This window comes from Camelus ferus, chromosome 10 (assembly GCF_009834535.1).
Source record: "Camelus ferus isolate YT-003-E chromosome 10, BCGSAC_Cfer_1.0, whole genome shotgun sequence".
Taxonomy (NCBI): Eukaryota; Metazoa; Chordata; class Mammalia; order Artiodactyla; family Camelidae; genus Camelus; species Camelus ferus.
In genome coordinates this window covers 69,884,378-69,904,086 of record NC_045705.1, presented here as the reverse complement: position 1 = coordinate 69,904,086, position 19,709 = coordinate 69,884,378, and the positions used below count along the sequence as shown (strand labels likewise).

General features: G+C 57.5%; 1 protein-coding gene across 8 annotated transcripts in view; it reads right to left on the bottom strand.

Annotated features, from left to right (window-relative positions):
- Window positions 1-563: 563 nt before the first annotated feature.
- The window catches only part of NADSYN1 (NAD synthetase 1), a 31,068-nt gene continuing 11,922 nt past the window's right edge, over window positions 564-19,709 (bottom strand). For 3 of the 8 annotated variants that reach the window (XM_032490105.1, XM_006175898.3, XM_032490102.1), the window contains 16 exons: window positions 16,818-16,869; window positions 15,876-15,964; window positions 15,612-15,729; window positions 14,921-15,052; window positions 13,551-13,625; window positions 12,392-12,516; window positions 11,905-11,953; window positions 11,353-11,455; window positions 10,771-10,939; window positions 9,706-9,841; window positions 8,937-9,043; window positions 7,270-7,401; window positions 6,854-6,923; window positions 2,774-2,902; window positions 2,040-2,216; window positions 564-792 (listed from right to left, as the gene is read on the bottom strand). In XM_032490105.1, coding sequence (XP_032345996.1) covers window positions 745-792; window positions 2,040-2,216; window positions 2,774-2,902; window positions 6,854-6,923; window positions 7,270-7,401; window positions 8,937-9,043; window positions 9,706-9,841; window positions 10,771-10,939; window positions 11,353-11,455; window positions 11,905-11,953; window positions 12,392-12,516; window positions 13,551-13,625; window positions 14,921-15,052; window positions 15,612-15,729; window positions 15,876-15,964; window positions 16,818-16,869 — 1,711 coding nt within the window. In that variant the 3' untranslated portion in view covers window positions 564-744. Of the gene's footprint in view, window positions 793-2,039; window positions 2,217-2,773; window positions 2,935-6,853; window positions 6,959-7,269; window positions 7,402-8,936; window positions 9,044-9,705; window positions 9,842-10,770; window positions 10,940-11,352; window positions 11,456-11,904; window positions 11,954-12,391; window positions 12,517-13,550; window positions 13,626-14,920; window positions 15,053-15,611; window positions 15,730-15,875; window positions 15,965-16,817; window positions 16,870-19,709 lie in introns of those variants that run through there. The other 5 variants (XR_004323483.1, XM_032490104.1, XR_004323484.1 and 2 more) reach the window with 5 other exon arrangements.

The following is a 19,709-nucleotide window of genomic DNA, read 5'->3' as shown; positions in this document are numbered from 1 at the left end:
GATGGGGGCTGAGCTGTGTTGCTTGGATCCAAGGCTGGATCTTCCTCAAGGCCCACAACCAGAGCCCAGTCCTTTCCTCTTGGCCCACCCCAGCATCGCCCTGCTCAACTCAGTACCAACCCAGGACAGTGAGACCAAGACAGACGGAGGAGGACGGCGAGGACGGCGGGCAGCCTGCCTGCCACCCAGGGGTCTCTCCCTCGGGCAGCACGTTGCGGGGGCAGGGACTGATGACGGCCCAGCCTGGCCCTGGGCACGTGGGACACAGGCCAATCTATATCGCTACAGGTTTCTGCCCTCAGAATGACAATGACGGTGCCCAGGAAACAGAAATCAGGGAAATGGGCTGGTTTCTGGCGAGAAGAAGCAAGAGCAAGGACAGAGGAAGGGGCCGCTCTGCAGAGCTACAGAGACTGCGGGGACGGGTGAGGGGCGGGGAGCCGCGCCCCAGAACCGGGGCCTCCTCCAGCCCTGCCTGGAAAGCTCCCCCTCAGCTCCGGTGAGGGCCGGGGCAGCAGGGCGAGGCACGGGGGGCCGGGAAAACACTCGCTTCAAGACGGGAGTTAAGAATCACAACCTCTTTATTTCAGCCTTTTTTAAAGGAACTAGATTGAAAAGATCCATGTCCTTGAAATATGTAAAAGGCGCTGCTCTGGGCAGGAGGGGCCGAGCTCATGGCCACAGTCGTGGTCACCAGAGAGGCGGGTCCCCGAGGCAGGGGAGTCCTCCGTGCAGGACCCAGCCTCAGTCCACACCTTCCAGGTCCTGCTGCCTTCTCTCCAGCTGGAGAACCTGGAAGCCGTGAGAAGACAGCGTCACCACGCAGACCCCAACAGGCACACGGTCCAGCTACACCTATTCACCTCAAAAGAGGGCCGCAGTCCCGGGACTGGAAACGCCGGCCATGCCACAGCGTCTTCACGGTACTGAGGCGTGGGCGGGCCCAGAGTCTGGGGGGCGCGCCCGGGCGCAGGCGCCGTGGTCGCTGCTGGGCCAGAGACGGCCGGCGAGTCCCATCTCCACCCGCGTGCGTCTTCTAAGGTTTCTGCACCTGCGGACCTTCAGGCTGACGTGGGGGAACCCACTTCCGAGTGTGTCTTGGTGGGAGCCAAGCCCCCACCGCTCCCTAATTCTTTGCTGGGGGAGGGGCCACCCCGGGCAGCCCTGGACCCTGCCCGCCAGGCGCAGGAGCGCCACATCCCACCGCAGACGCGGCGACCAGAAACGCCTCCAGGCGGCACCGAGGTTCCCCGGGTGGGAGCCACCGCCACGGACGCGCAGTGCTACCTGGGCTCCATCCGGCTTACACGCCACCTCCTCATGGACGCCCCCCCCCCCCGCCACATTCTCTAGTTCAGCGCTGCTCTCGTCACAGTGTCTCGCTTTCATGCGTCCTGTGTTCACTGATCGCCCATCCTTCTCCTCCTCCCCTCGGAGGCCGGCCGGCGCTAGGGTGGGGCTGCCCCCCACTCTCTGTCGTGGAAAAGTGAAGGAGGGAACAACCTAGACTTGCCTCTTAAACTGATCTTATTCCTCCTTCTTTTGTTCTATTATTAATTAATTAGAAAAAAAGGCAGGGGGAGCAGAGGATATAGCTCAAGTAGTAGAGCGCATGCTTAGCACGCACAAAGTCCTGGGTTCAACCCCAGTACCGCCTCCAAAGATAAATAATAAATAAATAAATAAACTTCATGACCTCCTCCCCCCCAAAAAACCTAAATTAAAAAAAAATTTTTTAAAAGAAAGGAAAAGCAGATGACTTAGAAACCACAAAGCCAGCTGGACAGCCCCGTTGTCTGGAGATGACCGGGACTGGCGTCATGCTGACACAGTGACCCAGACCGCTCGTTTCAGCATCCTCAAAGCCGGGAGTCCAGCACGGCCACGCCAGCACGTGCCAAGCTGATGGACTCGCAACACACTGGCTCCTTTGCAGAAAAAAGGGCGGTAAAAAAATGCCACCGTGTGTCTTAACAAGCTTTTCAGTCCTGGATGGAGGAGATTCACTGCAGACGGGCGCCCGCTCCTGCCGGAGGTACCTGCTTGTCTATGCAGCGGAACTGCCAGGGCCAGCGGGTGTTGTACAGAAACGGCCGCAGGTCGAACCTGTTGTCATCGGGGCTGTAGCTCTCGGCGTGGTATGCGGGGGTCAGCGTGGTCATTTTGTGTCTGTTTATGGAATACTTTGAGAAAAACCGCTTCACCTTGTCTGCCACCTGGTGGGGGGCAAGGGATGCACAGGGCGTGAGGTCCGCAAAGCTGGCACGACCCCAGTCTGGTGGTCTTGCCAGCACCCCTCCCACTGCGTTCGGATGTTCCCAGGGCGGGGCTGGACAGATGCTGTGGCTTGGGAGGGGTGAGGGTGGGCAGCGGGATGAGCTGTGAGGGATCCAGGTTCCTGAGCAGGGGCCCGGGAACGTGTACTTCACCAGGCTTGCAGATGGCGCCGTGGGGACGCCCACATCTGCTGGCCGCAGCCCTAACAAGCCTGGCAGCTAGCAGAAAAGCAGGGACATTCTGACCTCAGAGTCTGCCCTCTGGCCCCCAAACTGGGGAGGAACCAGCTGGTCACCATGTGGCTGAGCCCCACACGGACGGACTCAGCCAGGGCACAGGGAGGGCGCCCGGGGTGCCAGGAGCTTAGAGCCAGGCCGTGGTTCCCGAGAGAGCGAGCGCGTTACCGTTCTGAGGTCACACCGTGGCCACCTGCTCCTGTGAGTCAAATCCAGCGCCACGAGGTGACCTTCCCTGCCGACCCCCAGGGCAGGTGTACCTGTCGGGGGGTGCAGACGTCCCTCCACATGACGAGGAGTTTGCAGAACATGCCATAGGGCCCGGTCTTGGCCAACTTCCGGAGCCTCCCGTAGACCGAGAGCTCTGCGTATGTCATCCCCATGTCCTCCTGCGAGGCCACACGGTGACGGCGAGTCAGCGCTGGGGGGAGCGTGAAACTTCTTCCTGAGACTGAACCGAGGCCCAGGGAGGGGAGACCCTCCCAAAGGGCCGCGCGCGTACACAAGGGTTCTCTCCCCAGCACTGATGGGCCAAAAACAAGGTGACGTCTGAAAAAAATGACTCAGAACCAGACACCTGGTTTTGAAGACTGGCGTGGACTGAACTGTGGCCTCCACAAAAGATGTGTCCACGTCTTGAGCCCCAGGACTGACAGGTCACTAATTTATTGGGAAAAAGGGCCTCTGCTGATAGAATGAAATTAAGGATGTTGAGATGAGACCACCATGGATTTGGGGGCAGAGGGGCTAAATCCAATGACAGGGGTTCTTATAAGAGACAGAAGAGGAGAGACTCAGACACACAGAGAGGCCAGGCAACCACAGAGGCAGAGACTGGAGCCCAGGGGCGCCTGGAGCCCCAGACTCTGGAAGAGGCAGGAAGGCCCCTCCCCTGGATTCCGACGTCCAGAACAGGGGTGGGGGGTGTGCAGCTCAGCTGTTTTAAGCCGCCTCATGTGTAGTGTTCTGTTACAGTCGCCCCAGGTCACCAACATGAGGACACTGCTGGGCACTGGGCCCCAAGTGGACTGGCCCTGTGCCCTGTACCAAGAAGCCCACTTGGCGTAAAGACGGGGGTCTCCGAGAAGACAGAACAGGCTCATGAAAATCTGGCCACGTTAGAGGCCGTGGGCTGCCTCAGCCCTGCTCAGGAGTCAGCGTCACACTGAGGGTTACTCGAGCCGGACCCCTGCTCTGTTTCTCAGCATTTGCCCCAATCCCTATCAGGGGGACAGATGGTGATGCTGGCCTTCCATGACACAGCGGGACAGCCCTCACCTCCGAGCAGGGGCAGGAGGACCCCTCTGCCCACCTGGCCTTCCCTCAGGCCTCAGCGCCAATGTCACCTCCCTGGGGAGGCCTGTCCTGACCCCAGTTTAAGGGACGCTGCCACCATTGGGTAAGCCGGGTCGATTCTGCCGACAGACCCGGCTACCTGGGGCCACCGCGGTTATTTCCTGTGGATCTGTCCCTCCAGGGGCCGTGAGCGTTTCAGGGACCATGACCTCGTCTCTCCCGCCCGGCTGAGCTCCGAGCCTCCGACGGGCCCGGTACGGCGGTCCCTTTGTCGCTTTCTTTTGCATGAAAAGAATATTTTCGAGTGACAGTAAATTAAATTAGTTATTATTAATTATTACTGATTATTAATTATAAATTAATTATTATTTAATTAAGTTAACTAATTTATTGAATTAGAGTCGATTTATAATGTGTTAATTTCTGGCGTACAGCACAGTGATTCAGTGACAGATCTACATACATATATGCACACAAATATACATACATCTTCTTTTTCATATTCTGAATTTTTTTTTGTTTTTGGTTGGGGGAGGTCATTAGGTTTACTTATTTATTTGTTTTTAGAGGAGGTACTGGGGATTGAACCCAGAACCTGGTGTATGCTAAGCATGCGCTCTACCACTGAGCTATATGCTCCCCCTTCTTTTTCATATTCTTTTTCATTATAGGCTATTACAAGGTATTGAATATCGTCTTCTCTGGTGACATTTTGATACCTTGAATTCAGCAATCATAGTTGGAGACTTCAGTTCTCCACTTTCAATAATGGATCGAACTAGACCAAAAAAATCAACAAGGAAACAGAAGACTGGACGACACTGCAAAGCACTAGACCGACAGAAACCCCGGGACGTGCCACTCAGCAGCCAGAGTGACAGCCTCTCGAGTGCACGTGGGGCAGTCTCCACGACAGACCGCACAGCCAGGCCACAGAGCAGGGAGACCAGACGGAGGCGGCTCCGACCGTGACGCAGCAGACTTCAAATTCAACGTCAGAAACGCGCGAGTGCGGGAAACCTGCACCAGCCACTCCCAAATAGCAGGAGGGTCAAAGAAGCAGCCCTGAGAGATGCTAGGAAGCACTTTGAGATGAATGAAAATGGAGACGCAGGAAACCGAAACTCAGGGGGCGCAGTGACAGCAGTGCTAAGATGGAAATCCATGGTTATCATCGCCCATCGGAAAGGATCTCCAGTCAACAACCTGCCCCCCCGCCCACGACACTGGGAGAGGAGCATGAAGCCTAACGCAGAAGGAAGCAGACGGTGCAGCTGGAGAAGAAATCAAGTGCACAGGGACTAGGAAACAACAGAGAAAGTCAACTGTGTTTCTGCGCCCTGGCAGCGAGCGGAGGGAACAACGCCACTCACAGCGCTATCAGCAGGAAATACGTTCAACCAAAGAAGGGCGCACTGACACGCTGAAGAAGACAAGACGTTGTTGAGCGGCATCAAAGAAAACCTAAATGAAAGGGAAGATGTCTCGCATTCACCAGTCAGAAGGTTTAATATTCTTATTGAGGTGGCAATTCCCCACATGATCCAGCAATCCCACTCTTGGGCATGTGTCTGGGGAAAAGGCCAAGTTGAAAAGACACTGCACCCCGGTGTTCACAGCAGCACTGTTTACAACAGCCAAGACATGGAGGCAACCTAAGTGTCCATCGACAGATGACTGGACAAAGATGATGTGGTATCTTTATACAGTGGAATGCTCCTCAGCCATAGACAGAATGAAACAACGCCATTTGCAGCAACATGGATAGAACTGGAGATTGTCATTCTAAGTAGAATAAGCCAGACAGAAAAAAAGAAAAATATTGTATGACACTGACATGTGGGATCTAAAATATGACACAAACGAACTTATTTATGAAACAGACGCGCAGACATAGAAAACAAACATGATTACTACAGGGGAAGAGGGCTGGGGGAGGGGTAAATTGGGAGTTTGGAATTAATGATACACACTACCACACATAAAACAGGTCAACAGCAAGGTCCTACTGCCCAGCACAGGGGCGTACACTCAATAATGTAATAAACCATGATGGAAAAGAATACGGAAAAGAACATGCATGTATATGTGTGACTGAATCACTGTGCTGTACACCAGAAACTAACGCAACATTGTAAATCAACTCTACTTCAATAAAAAAAAAATAAGATGGTAATTTCCACCAGGATGATCTACAGAGTCAAGGTAATTGTTAAGAAAATCCACACTGGCTATTTTTTTTTTTTTGGATAGAAACTGACAAAGCTGAGTTCCAAATTCATATGGGAATTCAAAACTCTTTAAAAGAGTAACGAAGTAGGTGGACCCACACTTCCTGATTTCAAAACTTGGTGCAGAGCTGCAGTGGTCGAGGCAGTGTGCGGCTGGCATTAGGCATATGGATCAACGGAGCAGATCCAGAAATAAACCCTCATGCTTCCAGTCAACTGACTTGCAGCAAGGACACTAGACAACCCAATGGGGGGGAGCCAGTCTTTTCACCCAGAGGGGCTGGGACTCTGGATACCTGCCAAAGGGGGTGAAAGCGGATCCCTTCCTCACACCGCACACAAAATTAACTAGACCACAGAGCCCGACGTCAGGGCGAAAGCCATACAACTCTCGGAAGAAAATACAGGGGTGAATCTTTGTGACCAAAGGAACAGAGGCAGGAAAGTCTGCTGTCATGGATCTTAGGACAGTCCAGGGCCACTTCCGCCAGCACCCACTAAAGCTGCAAACCACAGCCTCTGGCCAACCAGTCCCAATCGAAAGGCCAGGATGGGATGGAGAACACCTGAGGGACCTCATTCTTTGTCCTCACTCTGCCTCACACTCACCTCATCGCCCTCACTCTGGACCCCGACCTCGAGAGCCCTGCATTGAAAGGTCAAAGGCCAGCAATGGACTGACACTGAGCCCCTGCTCCCAGGCCAGGAGCTCAGCAATGGAACACAATTCCTTGGGGCAAAAAGGAGGCAGTGAAAGAACCCAGGAGCAGGGACGTGGGGGAAGAAGCAGGGGGACAAAGCCCTCACCATTACCTCGTCTGTCTGGGACACCTGTCCACTGGCCAAGGGCTCCAGTTCAGCAGTGGGTGGGGCTACCAGGATGCTGCGGCCGAGACACGCAGAGGTCAGTTTCAATGCCTGGGTATTAAATCAACTCAGCAGGAACCATCAGAGCACCAGGCTCTCTGCTCAGAGGTGGAGGGCTGCACAGACCTCCCTGCCTTATGATGGGTGTGGGGGTGGCTGCCTGGTCTGGCCAGAACCAGGGGACCTGGGGTGCTCTGACCAGAAGGAAGGGGGTGCCTGGTCACGAGAAGGGCAGGACCACTTCCATCAGGCAATAAGGAGCCATGGAAGGTATCTGAGTGGGGCGAGGGCGGCCGGCTGCACTGAAACCTGCACCCAGTGGCTCGGGGACCACAGCCGTGGTCTCGCAGGTGCACACACACCTCTGCAGGGCGGGGAGCTGGAAGCTCTCCATGCAGAACTGGACGAAGTCCTTCAGGTCCGTCTTGCTTATCCCACCTATGGGGTTGATGTCTGCACTGGAGCAGTCATACTTGGTCAGGTAGCCAAGGAGGCTGCAGCGGGAGACAGAACATGGGGTCTGATGCAGCAGGGCCGAGGGGCTGCAGGTTCCACAGACTTGGGGGCCTGGCCACCCAGTCCCTCGGCATCCAAAGGCTAGCTTCTTCCAGGGGCCGTGGAGCCAGAGCTTGGCAGATTTGAGGGTCCTGGAGCAGTCGGATGTGCTGGGGCAGGCAGTGGAGAAGAGGTATCCGGCATGCCAGAGGAGACGTCTGGGCCGGGAGACAGGTTTGGGAATGACCAGCAGCCAGTCTGAGAGGGGAGGGCCAGCACCAGTGGAGTGGAGAGCAGAGGGACTGAGGTCCTTGGGAGGGCTGGCAGGACCTCAGCGCACGTGGGCCTGAGCCAACAGAGCGGGGCCAGCTCCCCACTCCTGGATCCCTCCTATGGGCAGACTAGTCCCCCAAGATGCCCACGTCCCAATCCCTGGAATGTGTACGCACTACACAGGGCAAAGGGGGCTTTGCAGATGTGGTTAAGTTGAGGACCCTGAGATGGGGTGGTTACTCCGGATTATGGGGTCAGCTCTAAATGCAATCACAAGGGTCCTTCAAAGTGGAAGAGAGGGGCAGGGGTGGGGGTCAGAATTAGAGGAAGCTGTGCTCCCAGAGGAAAGAGACAGAGATTCTGCACTGCTGGCATTGCACACAGAGGAGGTGGCCACAAGCCAAGGGATGCCGGGGCCTGCGGAAGCTGGAAAGGGCAAGGAATGGATCTGCCCCTGCGGCCTCCAGGAGGAACCAGCTCCCGACCCCTTGCATCTGGCCCAGTGAGATCTGCGTTGAGCTCCTGCCCTACAGAACTGAGACAGCACGTCTGTGTTTGAAGCCACTGCCTCCGTGGCCGCTTATCACAGCAGCCCCGTGACGCTCATACGCCCCTGTGGTGGGTCCATTCCTCCTCACCTCCCCATCCCCACCCCAAGCCCGCCCGCCTCTGAGGCCATTGCTCAGCAAGCCACTGGGCCGGCTGCCTCTCCTCGGTGGCGTCCTCACTTTACAGGGCCTCCAGGCTCTGTCTCCTGCCTTTCTCAACAACCCCCACGCGCACGCTTAACGTCCACCATCAAGAACAGCCGCTTCCTCCACCTGCCTGCCCCTTGTCTGGACTGACGGAACCACACCTGTGCCGCGGGTGCCGCCTGGCCCTTGTCCCTCCTGCAGTCACACAGCTGACCTTTTCCCACTGTCCAAGAGGAAGTCCCACCCCTCACCGCTCCAGACTCCCGCAAGGGTGCAGGGCCAGGGTGTAAGACCCCCCAGGTGTCAGACGCGGAGGATTGAAACCCCGTGTGCCCGAGTGGGGCTCCTTCGATCAACCCCAGGGAGTGTCACTCCCTGTCCCGTTAAGGGGATGGCCGATGGCAGAAACAGGGCCAGGAGTTACCATTTTCATGTCACCCCGTGTCTCTACCACCCTCAACTGCTCTCAGAGATGCATCAGGAGCTAACAGAGTGTCGGGGACAGACCCTGCAGGACTGGCCTCGGGCCACCCCGGAGACCCTTTCAGGGCAGGGGCCGTACGCACCTCTCGTCCACGTTGGCAGATCCGAGCACGAGAAGCCCGCCTCGAGCACCCCGAGACCAGAGGCTCAGCTGAGCGAAAAGGTAGGCGACGACCATCCTCACGCGCGCCTGGGCCACAAGAGGGCACATTACCGTGCAGGGCGGGAGAGGGTGCGCTTAAGGTCCCCTCCTGGCGCAGCTCAGAGAAGGGCTCTCCCCGCCACCCCACCACCTCAGGAGGACAGGAAGGTAAAGCAACGCAAGAGCTTCAAGTGTCCAGAGGTCTGCGAGCCCATGGCTCTCCCCCCGGGGGTGTTGCTCCTGCATTCAGTGCAGAGATGGGAGGACCAGAGAGAGAGCTTGGGCGGTGATGAGACCAGGCTGTAAAGCCAGCTGGGAGAGACCTCGGCCCCCCCGGCATTTCCATAGGAGGGAAAGGCTACCTGCACCCGCAGACAGGGGACAGAGAGATGGACAGACCCCAGCAGCTGCAGCTCAGCCCCTCCTCCCCTCCACCAGCTGGCCAGGGTCCAGCTCCCCTGCTGCTGCCCGGGTGGCAGGGCGGAGTCTGAGCCGCTCCCGGAGATGCAGAAAACGCACAGATTGCCCGCACTCACAGACTCACGCAGATGCACGTACATTCACACGCTCTCACCTTCCTGCCCCAACACACGCCCAGAGCCCATCCTGTCCATGACGCTGCCTGATCCGTGTCTCTAACAGGCAGGCTGCAGACCCCAGCACTGACCCCTACTCGGCGCGGTGACAGCGGCCCCATCTGGGACCCACACCTGCACGTTCTGCAGCGCCAGGTTCTCCCGGCTGCTGCCTCCGTGAGCCGCAAACAGAGGGCTTTTCCCCGTCACCAGGCTGAAGATGCCCACGACGGCCTTCACGGCTGGATCGATGTTGAGACCGAGGTGGTGGCTGGAAGGGGAAAGCAGGGCTGTGTGTACGGCGGGCACACGGAGCACAAAGCCCACCACAGCTCAGCGGCGTTTGGTACGTTCATCGCGTTGTGCAACCACCACCTCTAGTTCCAGAACCTTCCCATCACCCCAAAAGGAAACCCCGTGCCCACCAGCAGCCACTCCCCCTCCCCCTGCTCTCAGCCCCTGATGACAAACACACTTTCTGTCGCCGTGGATTTGCCTGTTCTGGGCATTTCACAGAAGTGGAACCACACGTCTAGCTGTCCTCTGGAGTCTGGCTTATTTCATTCGTATCATGACCTGCGTCAGCGCTTCACTCCTTTTAAGGCTGAATAATATCCCCTTGTACGAACAAACCACATTTTTAAAATCTATTCAACTGCTGATGCCTATGCGAGTTGTTTGGCTGCTGTGAACACGCTGCTGCAGATGTGGGCGTGCAAACATCTGTTCGTGTCCCTACTTTCAATCCCTTTGGGTCTGCCCCTGGGAGCAGAATTGCTGGGTGGGGGCCAGTTTTGGGCCGAGTTCCGCACACAGGATGGGCAGCTCCCCATTTTTCCCTTGGAGGCAGAATAAACGGAACATTCCGAATGGAACCAAGACGCCCTCTCTACGCCTCCCTCAGGTGCAGGGACCGCCGCGTGGGAGGGGCAGTGGGGGAGGTCACTCCCCCAGGATCCACGTGCTCCCACGTGGAGCACATGAGCCCACAGGGATGCAAGGAGGGGAAGGGGGTGGAAATCTGAGACGCGACGAGGATCGGGCAGCACTGACAGACGGCTTCCAGAAAAGCCGGCTCAAACCAAGAGAGCAGAAGCGTGCCCGACATCCATTGCTCACTGACTCACACGTGCTGTCTCAGGTGGGGCTTCCCGAGGTCGCCGCCGCCTGTCCGTGCCCAACGCCAGTGACTCGCCCTACCTTCCGACCTGCTGCGCCAGCTCTTTGGCCCGGTCGCATGTCTCCCGGGAGGAGTTCTCGCCGGCCATGTAGCAGGTGGTCAGAATGCGTCCGCAGAGCTCTCGGGGGTCCTGGGGTGTGTAGCTGGGCTGGTCCACGATGGTCCGGACGTCGGCCAGCACTTCCCGATCTGAAAACCATGGGACGGAAGGGCACGTGCTGTGTGCGAGGTGCCTGCACAGTTCAGTCCCTCTGCACCGCCCGGAGGCTCGCCAGGTCAGCGTCACGATGCCTGTTTCTCAGTTGTGTACACTAAGGGAATGGTCAGCGTCACCGCACAGGGCAGGAGGATGTGACCTGGGTTGCCTGACTCCAGAGCCCCTGTTCCTTCCACGGGGCGGCAGGCATCTGTGGCCTGATGGACACGGCCACATGGGTCCAAAGGCCTGGAAGGGACTATTTAATGGCCTCGCTGTCCCCAGACTTGGACACGTAAGCATGTCCTCACTGTGATGCTCAGGGCCTGGGTTTTCCCTCTGCTCCTCCCGTAGGCATCCCAGCGGCTCACCCCCCAGACCTGCTCGGGCCATGAACGCCACCTACTTCCGTCCTTCACAGCCTCACAGACCTGGCGGCACATGGAGTAGACGAGGCAGGCGGTGGCCGCGCTGTCCACCCCGCCACTCAGGGGCAGCAGAAACCCCGCCTGGAACAGCCAACCAAAGGCGGTGTGAGCAGAGCCTCGGAGAAGCAAGGTGCCCAGAGATGAGCCCGGCTCCACCCGCAAACCCTGATAAGCGCCCACGAAACGCTTCCACTGTGGGAGGAAGAAAGATGCCCCACACGTCTCAGAGTGGACCTTCCAGGAGGCAGAGACAGCTCCGCTGTGCAGAGTGCCTAAGGCCGAGTCTCCGTGGGAAACGACAGACGCGCGTGACCACAAAGCTAGCAGGACACGGGGGGTCTCGTAATCAGCGCTATCAGACGGGGCCCCAAAGATGGAGCCGAACCTCAGGACACGTGTCCTCTGGCCTCTGGCTAGGGGACACCAGGCTCCCAACTGAGGGAGGGTGGAGACGCTTGCCTGTAAAAGCCTCAAACACGGACCAACCAGCGGAAGGAGCACAGGGAGCTGGTGAGGCACTGACGGTTTACCTGTTGGCTACGTCTTAAGAAGTCCCAGAGCCAGCATGCAGGTCCGAGGCTGGGGAACAGCGGGAAATGTTAGCTTGGGAGCTGGTGACCTGGGGGCCGGGGCCAAGGCGGATGCAGTGCCCACGAGACCCGCCAGCCGTGGCTGGGCTGTCACGACGCACCAGCCTGTTCTAAGCAGTTCGTGTAAATGAAAGCGTTTGAAGCCTTGTACAGCCCGGGGAGGTAGGTAAGTGATTGGGCCCATTTTGAAATGGGGAAACTGAGGCACAGAAAGGAAATGACAGTGTCTTTGTGCCCAAGGGCCCAGTGCACAGAATGGGCAGGGCTGGGCGTGGGAGCCAGGCGGTGTGGCCGCAGCATCACAGAGCGTGGCCTTGTCCCACCCAAGCTCAGGCTCTGGGCCACCACCCGGGGCAGGACGGGATGGAGGGGGTGCCCTTGGGAAGCACAGGACCCTGCCCCCACTGCCCCCCACAATGGGCCCCACCTGATCTCCTCAGCAGGACTGTGGTATTTCCACTCAACTGGCTCAGACAGCGGCTCCAGCAAGTCCTCGTGGCACGAGAGGGCAAAGTCCACCTTCACGCGGGGGTAGGGGCTCACCTTGCTGGCCTTGGGGTGGAGAGTTGTGGCAAAGGACACCCCTCAGGGCTGGAAGCCACTCTGGCTCCTGAGATGACCGCAGAGCTGGACTCTACCAGCCAGTGGGAAACACAGCTCAGGACCCAGTGGAGACCGTTCAGCCACTGGGACCCACAGAACAGGGAGACGATGCAGCAGTGCTGGGGGGGGAGGTGGGGGACCCAGAGCCCCTCCCTCAGTGCTGGGGGGGAAGTGGGGGACCCAGAGCCCTCCCTCAGTACTGGGGGGGAAGTGGGAGACCCAGAGCCCCTCCCTCAGTACTGGGGGGGAAGTGGGAGACCTGGAACCCTCCCTCAGTGCTGGGGGGAAGTGGGGGACCCAGAGCCCTCCGTCAGTGCTGGGGGGTACCTGAGATGGGGCAGCAGCTGAGGAGAGCCTGGCAGGGCCACCAACAGTTTAACATAGAATCATCATGTGATCCCTCAAGTCCAGTCTCAGACATACAACCCGGAGACACGCAAACATCCACGCAAAAACCTGGGCCTACGTCCACCAACGGCTGCTAGGCTCATCGGAGACAAAGAGTGGAAGTGGTCGAAATGACCACCGACAGAAGAACGGATAAACACCAGGTGGTCTATCCACCCAGTGGAATATTATTCGGCCAGGAAAAGGAATAAAAGCCCCGACACGCTACAGCAGGGATGAACCTCGAAGACATTACTCTCAGTGAAAGGAGTCGGATGCACAAGGCCACATGGTACAGGACTCCATTTACATCACGTGACCAGAACAGGCAAATCCTTGGGGACAGAGCGCAGACGAGGTTGCTGGGGGATGGGGGGGTGAATGGGGAGGGACGGCTGATGGGGCCGGTTTCTTCTGGGTGATGAGAATGCTCTGACACTGATCGTGGTGACGCTGCTTAACTCCATGAATATACTAAAAATACGGAGCCTTGTGCTGAAATCAGTGAACTGTGTGCTGTGGGAGTGACAGCTCAATATAGCTGTCATCAAAAACCATTGCTGATGAGCATCCTATGCGTGTGTCTAAGCGCTCACCTCCAGGTTTCGAGACGAAATCTCCGCCCTGTAGCTTCTGACGTCCTCCAAATCCAACGTGGCAGTGAGGACTTCCTGGAGAAGGCAGTTTCAAAAATAAATTGTGATTTCCGTTTGTTTTTTTTTTCACTCACACATCTAATTTGTTCTCATAGGTGTGCCAAGTTGCAGACGGTGAGTCGCACCTTCTGAGGCAGGGACTGCAGGCTCAGGGAGAGGGGACAGCCGTGGTCCTGTGGGTCCCACGCCCTTTCCTCTTGTGGCCACCAGAACTCCTGCCGACCTGAGACACGTGCCGGTGACCCATTCATCACGGCACAGGACGCAATTCTGTCTCCATGCCTGCTTCCAGGACTGGGGGGCGGGGCCTCACGCAGCCCACAGCCAACATGTGCTGCCCCTTTTTTGGATCCATTTATTATTTTATTTTATTCTGTTTTGTTTTATTTTTTCGATTAGTTTTTAACACCTTTATTGTGGTCTGATTCCTGTACAGTAAACTACATATACTTCGGAAGTATGATTTGATGAATTTTGATAGGTGTCTATGCCCATGAAACCACCACCACATTTCCATCACTCCCCAAGAGGTGCATTTTCAAATTCACAGTTTACCCCTTCCCACCCTCTTTACCCACTGGCAACCATGAGTTTGTTCTCTACGTCTGTGAGTCTGTTTCTGCTTTGTAAATAAGTTCATTTGCGTCATTTTTTTAGATTCCACACACGAGTGATGTCACATGGTCTTTTTCTTTTTCTTTCTGGCTTACCTCACTTAGAATGACGTTCCAGCAGCCGCCGGGTACCTACACATGCTGCCTTGGCCTCTGGGGAGCCCCACCTGCAAGCCCCTCCCCGCTCTGCTCCCGGGTCGAGCTCCCCCAGCCAAACGACCCTCTTATCGCGGGGACCAGGCACTGGAGCCTGCTATTCCCGAGGGGCCACTTCAGTTCCCCACCAGCCGAGGTTTCTTCATACAAACCCATCACCTCCTCCCGAGGACCCAGGGGTCATCCACCCTGCTGTCACAAAGCCTGCTCCTCCCCAGTGCCTGGCATCTCCCTGGGGCCCAAGGACAGCCTCAGGGGGACCCTGCAGGCCGAGGCGTCCTCCTCCCCCTGTAGCAGATAAACCGCCTTGGGTCTCATCTGTCCAGCGTGCTGTGTGGGGCCACCCCTGTAACCTCGAGGTGGGAGTCCCTCCCTCACCAATGAGAGAGGAAGCAATCAAAACCAGCAAGACCCCGGGGCTGCACTGGACACCCTGGTTACGGGAGAGAATGGAGAACACGGCCCTGAAGGACAGAACCAACCGGGAAAGGAGCACACGCTGCTCCGGCCGCCGTGGCTGGGCCAGTGCGTGCCACGTACCACGTCGTCCAGGGAGAACTGCGATCCCTGGGCAAAGATGCTGCCGTTCATGGCGATCATGGCACAGCCGTCATAGTACAGCCGGTCCCCGTCACAGCCCTTCTGGTTGGCCAGCAAGTAAATCCCACCGTTCTGGAAAATGCAGGGCAGATGGCAACGGTCAGCTGTGGTCCCCCAGCCTCACCCTCCACCAGCCCAAACGTATGAAGCCTCAGACGCCACCCCCAACCCAGCAAAGAAAATGCCTGCGTCCAGGCAACGCCTCGCCGCTGTGATTTCCTGGCCGCCAAGGTACCAGGTGCCTCATTAAGTGTCCATTTCACCTCCCAACAACACTTCAAGGTGGGTGCTGTCACCTCTGTTGGACGGGAGAAGAGGTGGAGGTTCAGAGAAGACAAGCCCCACGTCGCAAAGCTGAGAGTCAAACCCGGCTTGGCTAAACGCAGCCTTGACCCGTGAACGTGCAAACCCGGCCCCTCAAGTCGTGCTGCCGCCAACTTCTAGGCCTTCCCCGGGCCCTGCTGCTGCAGTGCCCATGGGCACCCTGGTTCCCGGTCACCGTGTCACTCGTCCCAAGACCAGTGTGCTGGTCAAGGGCCCAGAAGCTGGGCGGCTGGGCCGTGAGCCCAGGAGCCGCTTGACGGCCACAGGTAGGAGACAGACACACCCCAGCATCCCGGTCGCCGCCTACCTTGGTGGTTGCCATGGTCACCAGATCCACCCTGGCGTGGGCTTTGCGCAGCACGTGGTGGCTGCCCGAGGCGTTGGTGAAGATCTCCACGCCATCCAGGCCCATGTCGACATGCGGGCTGCGGGCAGAGAAGGGTGAAGGGGAGACCGGTGACCTCCCCAGCCCGACCCCCCAGCCCCGCAAGCCCGCCAGGACGCCTGCACATCTCCGGTCCTCAGGGCCCAGCAAGGTTGGGGATCTGACAGTGAGGAAGGCGGGGCTGACCTGCGGGGCGTCCAGAGCTCCTCACAGACCTCACTCCCGATGCAGGTGTCCAGGGTAGCGAGCACGGCGTCCCCAAAGGGCACGGTCTCCTGCAGTCGGGACAAATCAGGGCTCACGGCTCCCGGCCATCCTGCCAGGCCACACACTGAGCCAGGACCCCAAGAGTCACGCACGAGACTTGTGTGAAGGTGCCATTTTGTTTCAAGACCCAGATGCATCCTTCTTGGACCTGGGGCCCAGGTGCCGGGGCCAGCCAGCATCTCCTCTGCCGACCCCAGGGCCTTGGTCACACTACTCATGAACCGGAAGCCAGGCTCTGAGCCTGACTGTGGCCATGACTGACTATGACTTGGTTCCTGCAGTTCCCGGGAGCACAGGTGGGCGTCCACACAGCAGCGACCTCCCTGACGCTCTTCTTACAGCATGTGTGCTCCCGAAGGGCCCATCCTGTGTCAGAAACGACCCAGCCGGGCCCTCCAAAGCTCACAGGAGCTGACAGGCCACCAGCACCCTAGAAACAGGGCTGGAAGCAGAACGCAGGCGCACGTGTCTCCAAGAGCCCGTTCACCACCCACAGGTGACGGGAGCTCGCAGGGCAGGGCCGCCGCTCTCGGGGACAGAGCCTCACTCGTGCTGCTGCTTCACTCAGCCAAGAAGCCACCCCAGGAGCATCATTCTGTACCACGTCCCAGAGTTCTTGGTCAGGTTCCCCGACATGTGTGAGCTCAACTGCTCATCACCAAGGGCAAGGACCGAGGTGTCAGCCCGGCATTTCGTGTTCTGATGCCTCTGCCAGACACAGCCCTCACACGGGACCCCACGCCGGCTGTTGTGGGCGCCTGGCAAACCTGGCCACGTGGGCAGGGCCGGAATCCTGAGCCCATCTTCCTGGGAGAAGACCAGGGCTCAGAGCAACAGGGTGATAAACTGATGGAGACTCACCTGCTTTGTCAGCTCCTGTATCATCCGGGGGAGGAAATACTCCTCTGTTTGCCTGGAAAGGAAACCACCGCAGGTCTGAGGAGGGCCGTGTTGGAAAGCACGCAGGACGGCGTCCGGGTGGAAAGCCAAAATCAAGCAGAGAGCTTGGAACGGGTGAGTCGGCAAAGGGACAGGCACACAGTCACACGGGCCGTAACTACCAGCTTCGGATGAAAGGGAAGTGTAAGGAGATGCGGCGGGAAGCTGGGCAGCCCGCCACGAGACACTGAGACGCGCGGTGCGCACCCCCCAACCCTGATGGACAGCGGTCCCGGGATGATCTGAAAGGAAGCTATTTCCCCATGGAGAAGTCCAGGTGGACTTCCTGACCAGAGCCCCTGACCAGAAAGACCACACCGCATTACCCCGACATACGACAAACCTGTTTCATCCCTGAAATCATAGAAACGAGGTTCCAAGTTGTACAAGACGGACAAGAGTTCCACACACAACTTTGGTACAAGGCACCCCATGGTGCTGCACTTCTGGATGATTTCAGCGGTTTTCACTTAAGTAAATTTTAAAAGCTGAGAAACTGGGAGGCTGACGCTGTTCCTCCCTCACTAGCGAAGGGAATAGCAGCCGCGGACCCCTCTGCCCCCAGAGCTGCCTCGGCACCGCACAGTGAGCATGCAGCTCACCACCTGCCGGTGTGCAGATGACGATGTTGCTGCCTCAAAATTCGTTTAAAAAAATTATTTTGGAGGGGAAGCAAAAAGGTTTATTTATTTATTTTTAGAGGAGATACCGGGGATTGAACCCAGGACCTCGTGCATGCTAAGCATGTGCTCTACCACTGAGCTGTACCCGCCCTCTCAAAACTCATTTTAAAGGGAAGAGCTGCCAAAGGTTTCTCCCTTCATCCTCACCATCTCCCTCACTGAGTGCAGAGATGCACTGAGGACCAGATGAAGGCAAGCCCATCGGGGACCCCCACCCTCCCCACTCTCTGCTCCGAAGCCACTGAACCTAGCGGACGGCTCATGAGGGTCGCACAGTTCAGGAGAGAGCCGAAGTATCAAGGACCAACCCCCCAGCAGCAGTGAGTCATTCCAGGCTGGCCTCGGGCCGGCCCGGCGCATCCGTCCAGCTGCCTCCGCACCTGCACCTCCCTGGCTCTGCACAGCTCGCGAGGTCTCTGATCACATGTCCTTCCTCCCCAGCAAACATCCTCTGGAGCAGCCCCAGCAGCGCAGTCCTGCTGAGAAGCCATTTCTGGCCATGCCGACGGCTGTCTTCTCTACCCACCCCCTGGGAGATGCAGGACCCCCCCGACCCCGCACCTCCCGTCTTACCACACTCAGACTTGGGGCATCCACCTAAGACTTAAAGAAATTAACCTGATTCTTAGATTCTCTGCAGTCAAGAACTGGGCCTTTTTTTCTGGTCTCCTACAAGGGCCTGGAAGAGCACCTTGAAACCGTGATGGGCCCGTCACCAAAGCAGGGCACAGCCACAGGGCCACTTTATTGTTGCCATTTTGGCACAGCTCCCAAAGGGGAAAAAATCTGTTTTTTAAAAAATTAATTATACCAAAACGAAAGCCTCTGGTTGCTCGAGCTCAGTGTCTCCTGCCACCCCTTCTACAGGCAAAATCAAGGGAGTGAAGGCCTGAAAGAATTTAACATTTCAACATTAGAAACAAGAAAAAAGTGAACCTGAGATGTGTACTCACAGTTAGAGACAACAGAAACCAACGCAAGAATGCATTTAAAACTGAAACTAGACTAGCTGTGGTGCGGCCATCCGAAACAGCCGGGCAGCCACTGGGCTGTGGCTCCGGCCTCACTGAGGACTTGAACCTTCCGGACGGTATCAGACTCAAGGACACCACAGCTGTTCCCAAAACAGTACCTGCCAGCTGCCAGCCGCAGCCTCATGTGCCCGAGGTCCCTCCTGCAACTGCGAATCTTTCCTTTACTTGAGGAGCAGCAGGGAAGGAGGCAGCCCGAGCCGCAGCCTCCCTGCGGAGGCTGCCGCCTCTCTGGCCAGAAGAGACCGCTAGACGGTAAGATTGCTTTGGGTCACAGCTCAGCAAAAGAAGGAGGTGCTGCGTAGTGGCCGACAGCCCCTGTTCCGCAGGTATCAGCGGCACAGGAGAAGCTAACACCTGTTTAGATAAAACTGAACAAAAGGCAACTTGGCACCAAAAAAAGTCCTCACGAGAAGAACCTGGATTCGATCTCTCAGGAAGCACCTTCTCGTGGGTCCCGGCAGCAGCCGGCCTGCATCTGAGGGCTGCTTAGACCAGGTGCCGGTGTTGTGTGTGCCGCCCTTTACGCCCCCTTTCGTCACAACTCTCAACTTGCTGTTTGCCTCGCGTCCTCAAGCCCAAAGCCTTGGCCTCATCCTGGGATTTGTGAGGATTTGCAGTCAAATCTGAAGCAGTTTCATTGCTCAGCCTCTTGTTAGGCCTCCACCCGTCTTCAGCAGGAAGTGGCCAGAGTGGTCACCGACCCCCATCTTCAAGACTGAGGAACGATCCAAAGATGGGGGACCGGAACTGAGCCCCCCGGAGTTAAGAGACACTGGCGGCCAACAGGAATCCCTGAGCTGGTCTCGCAGAGGAACAGACTGAGGGACGGCTCGTTAGACCCCTCTGCCTGTAAACTGCCTCCACTGATTAAACTCGGTTTAGCAATGTTTTCTTTCTTTTTTCCCCTCTTTAACAGCATAGATTCCCAGCTTCATGCAGCCCAGTCATTTTACAAGAATGAGGAGGCTGCCTCATCAGTTATCAGGGAAACCAGCAGAGGGGCGTGTCCCCTACCGCCCCTGCGATAAACCGGCACGTGGAGACAGCTCGCATCTGAAGATTTGAACAGGCGCGGGCGGGGGCTGGGGCGGGCACGC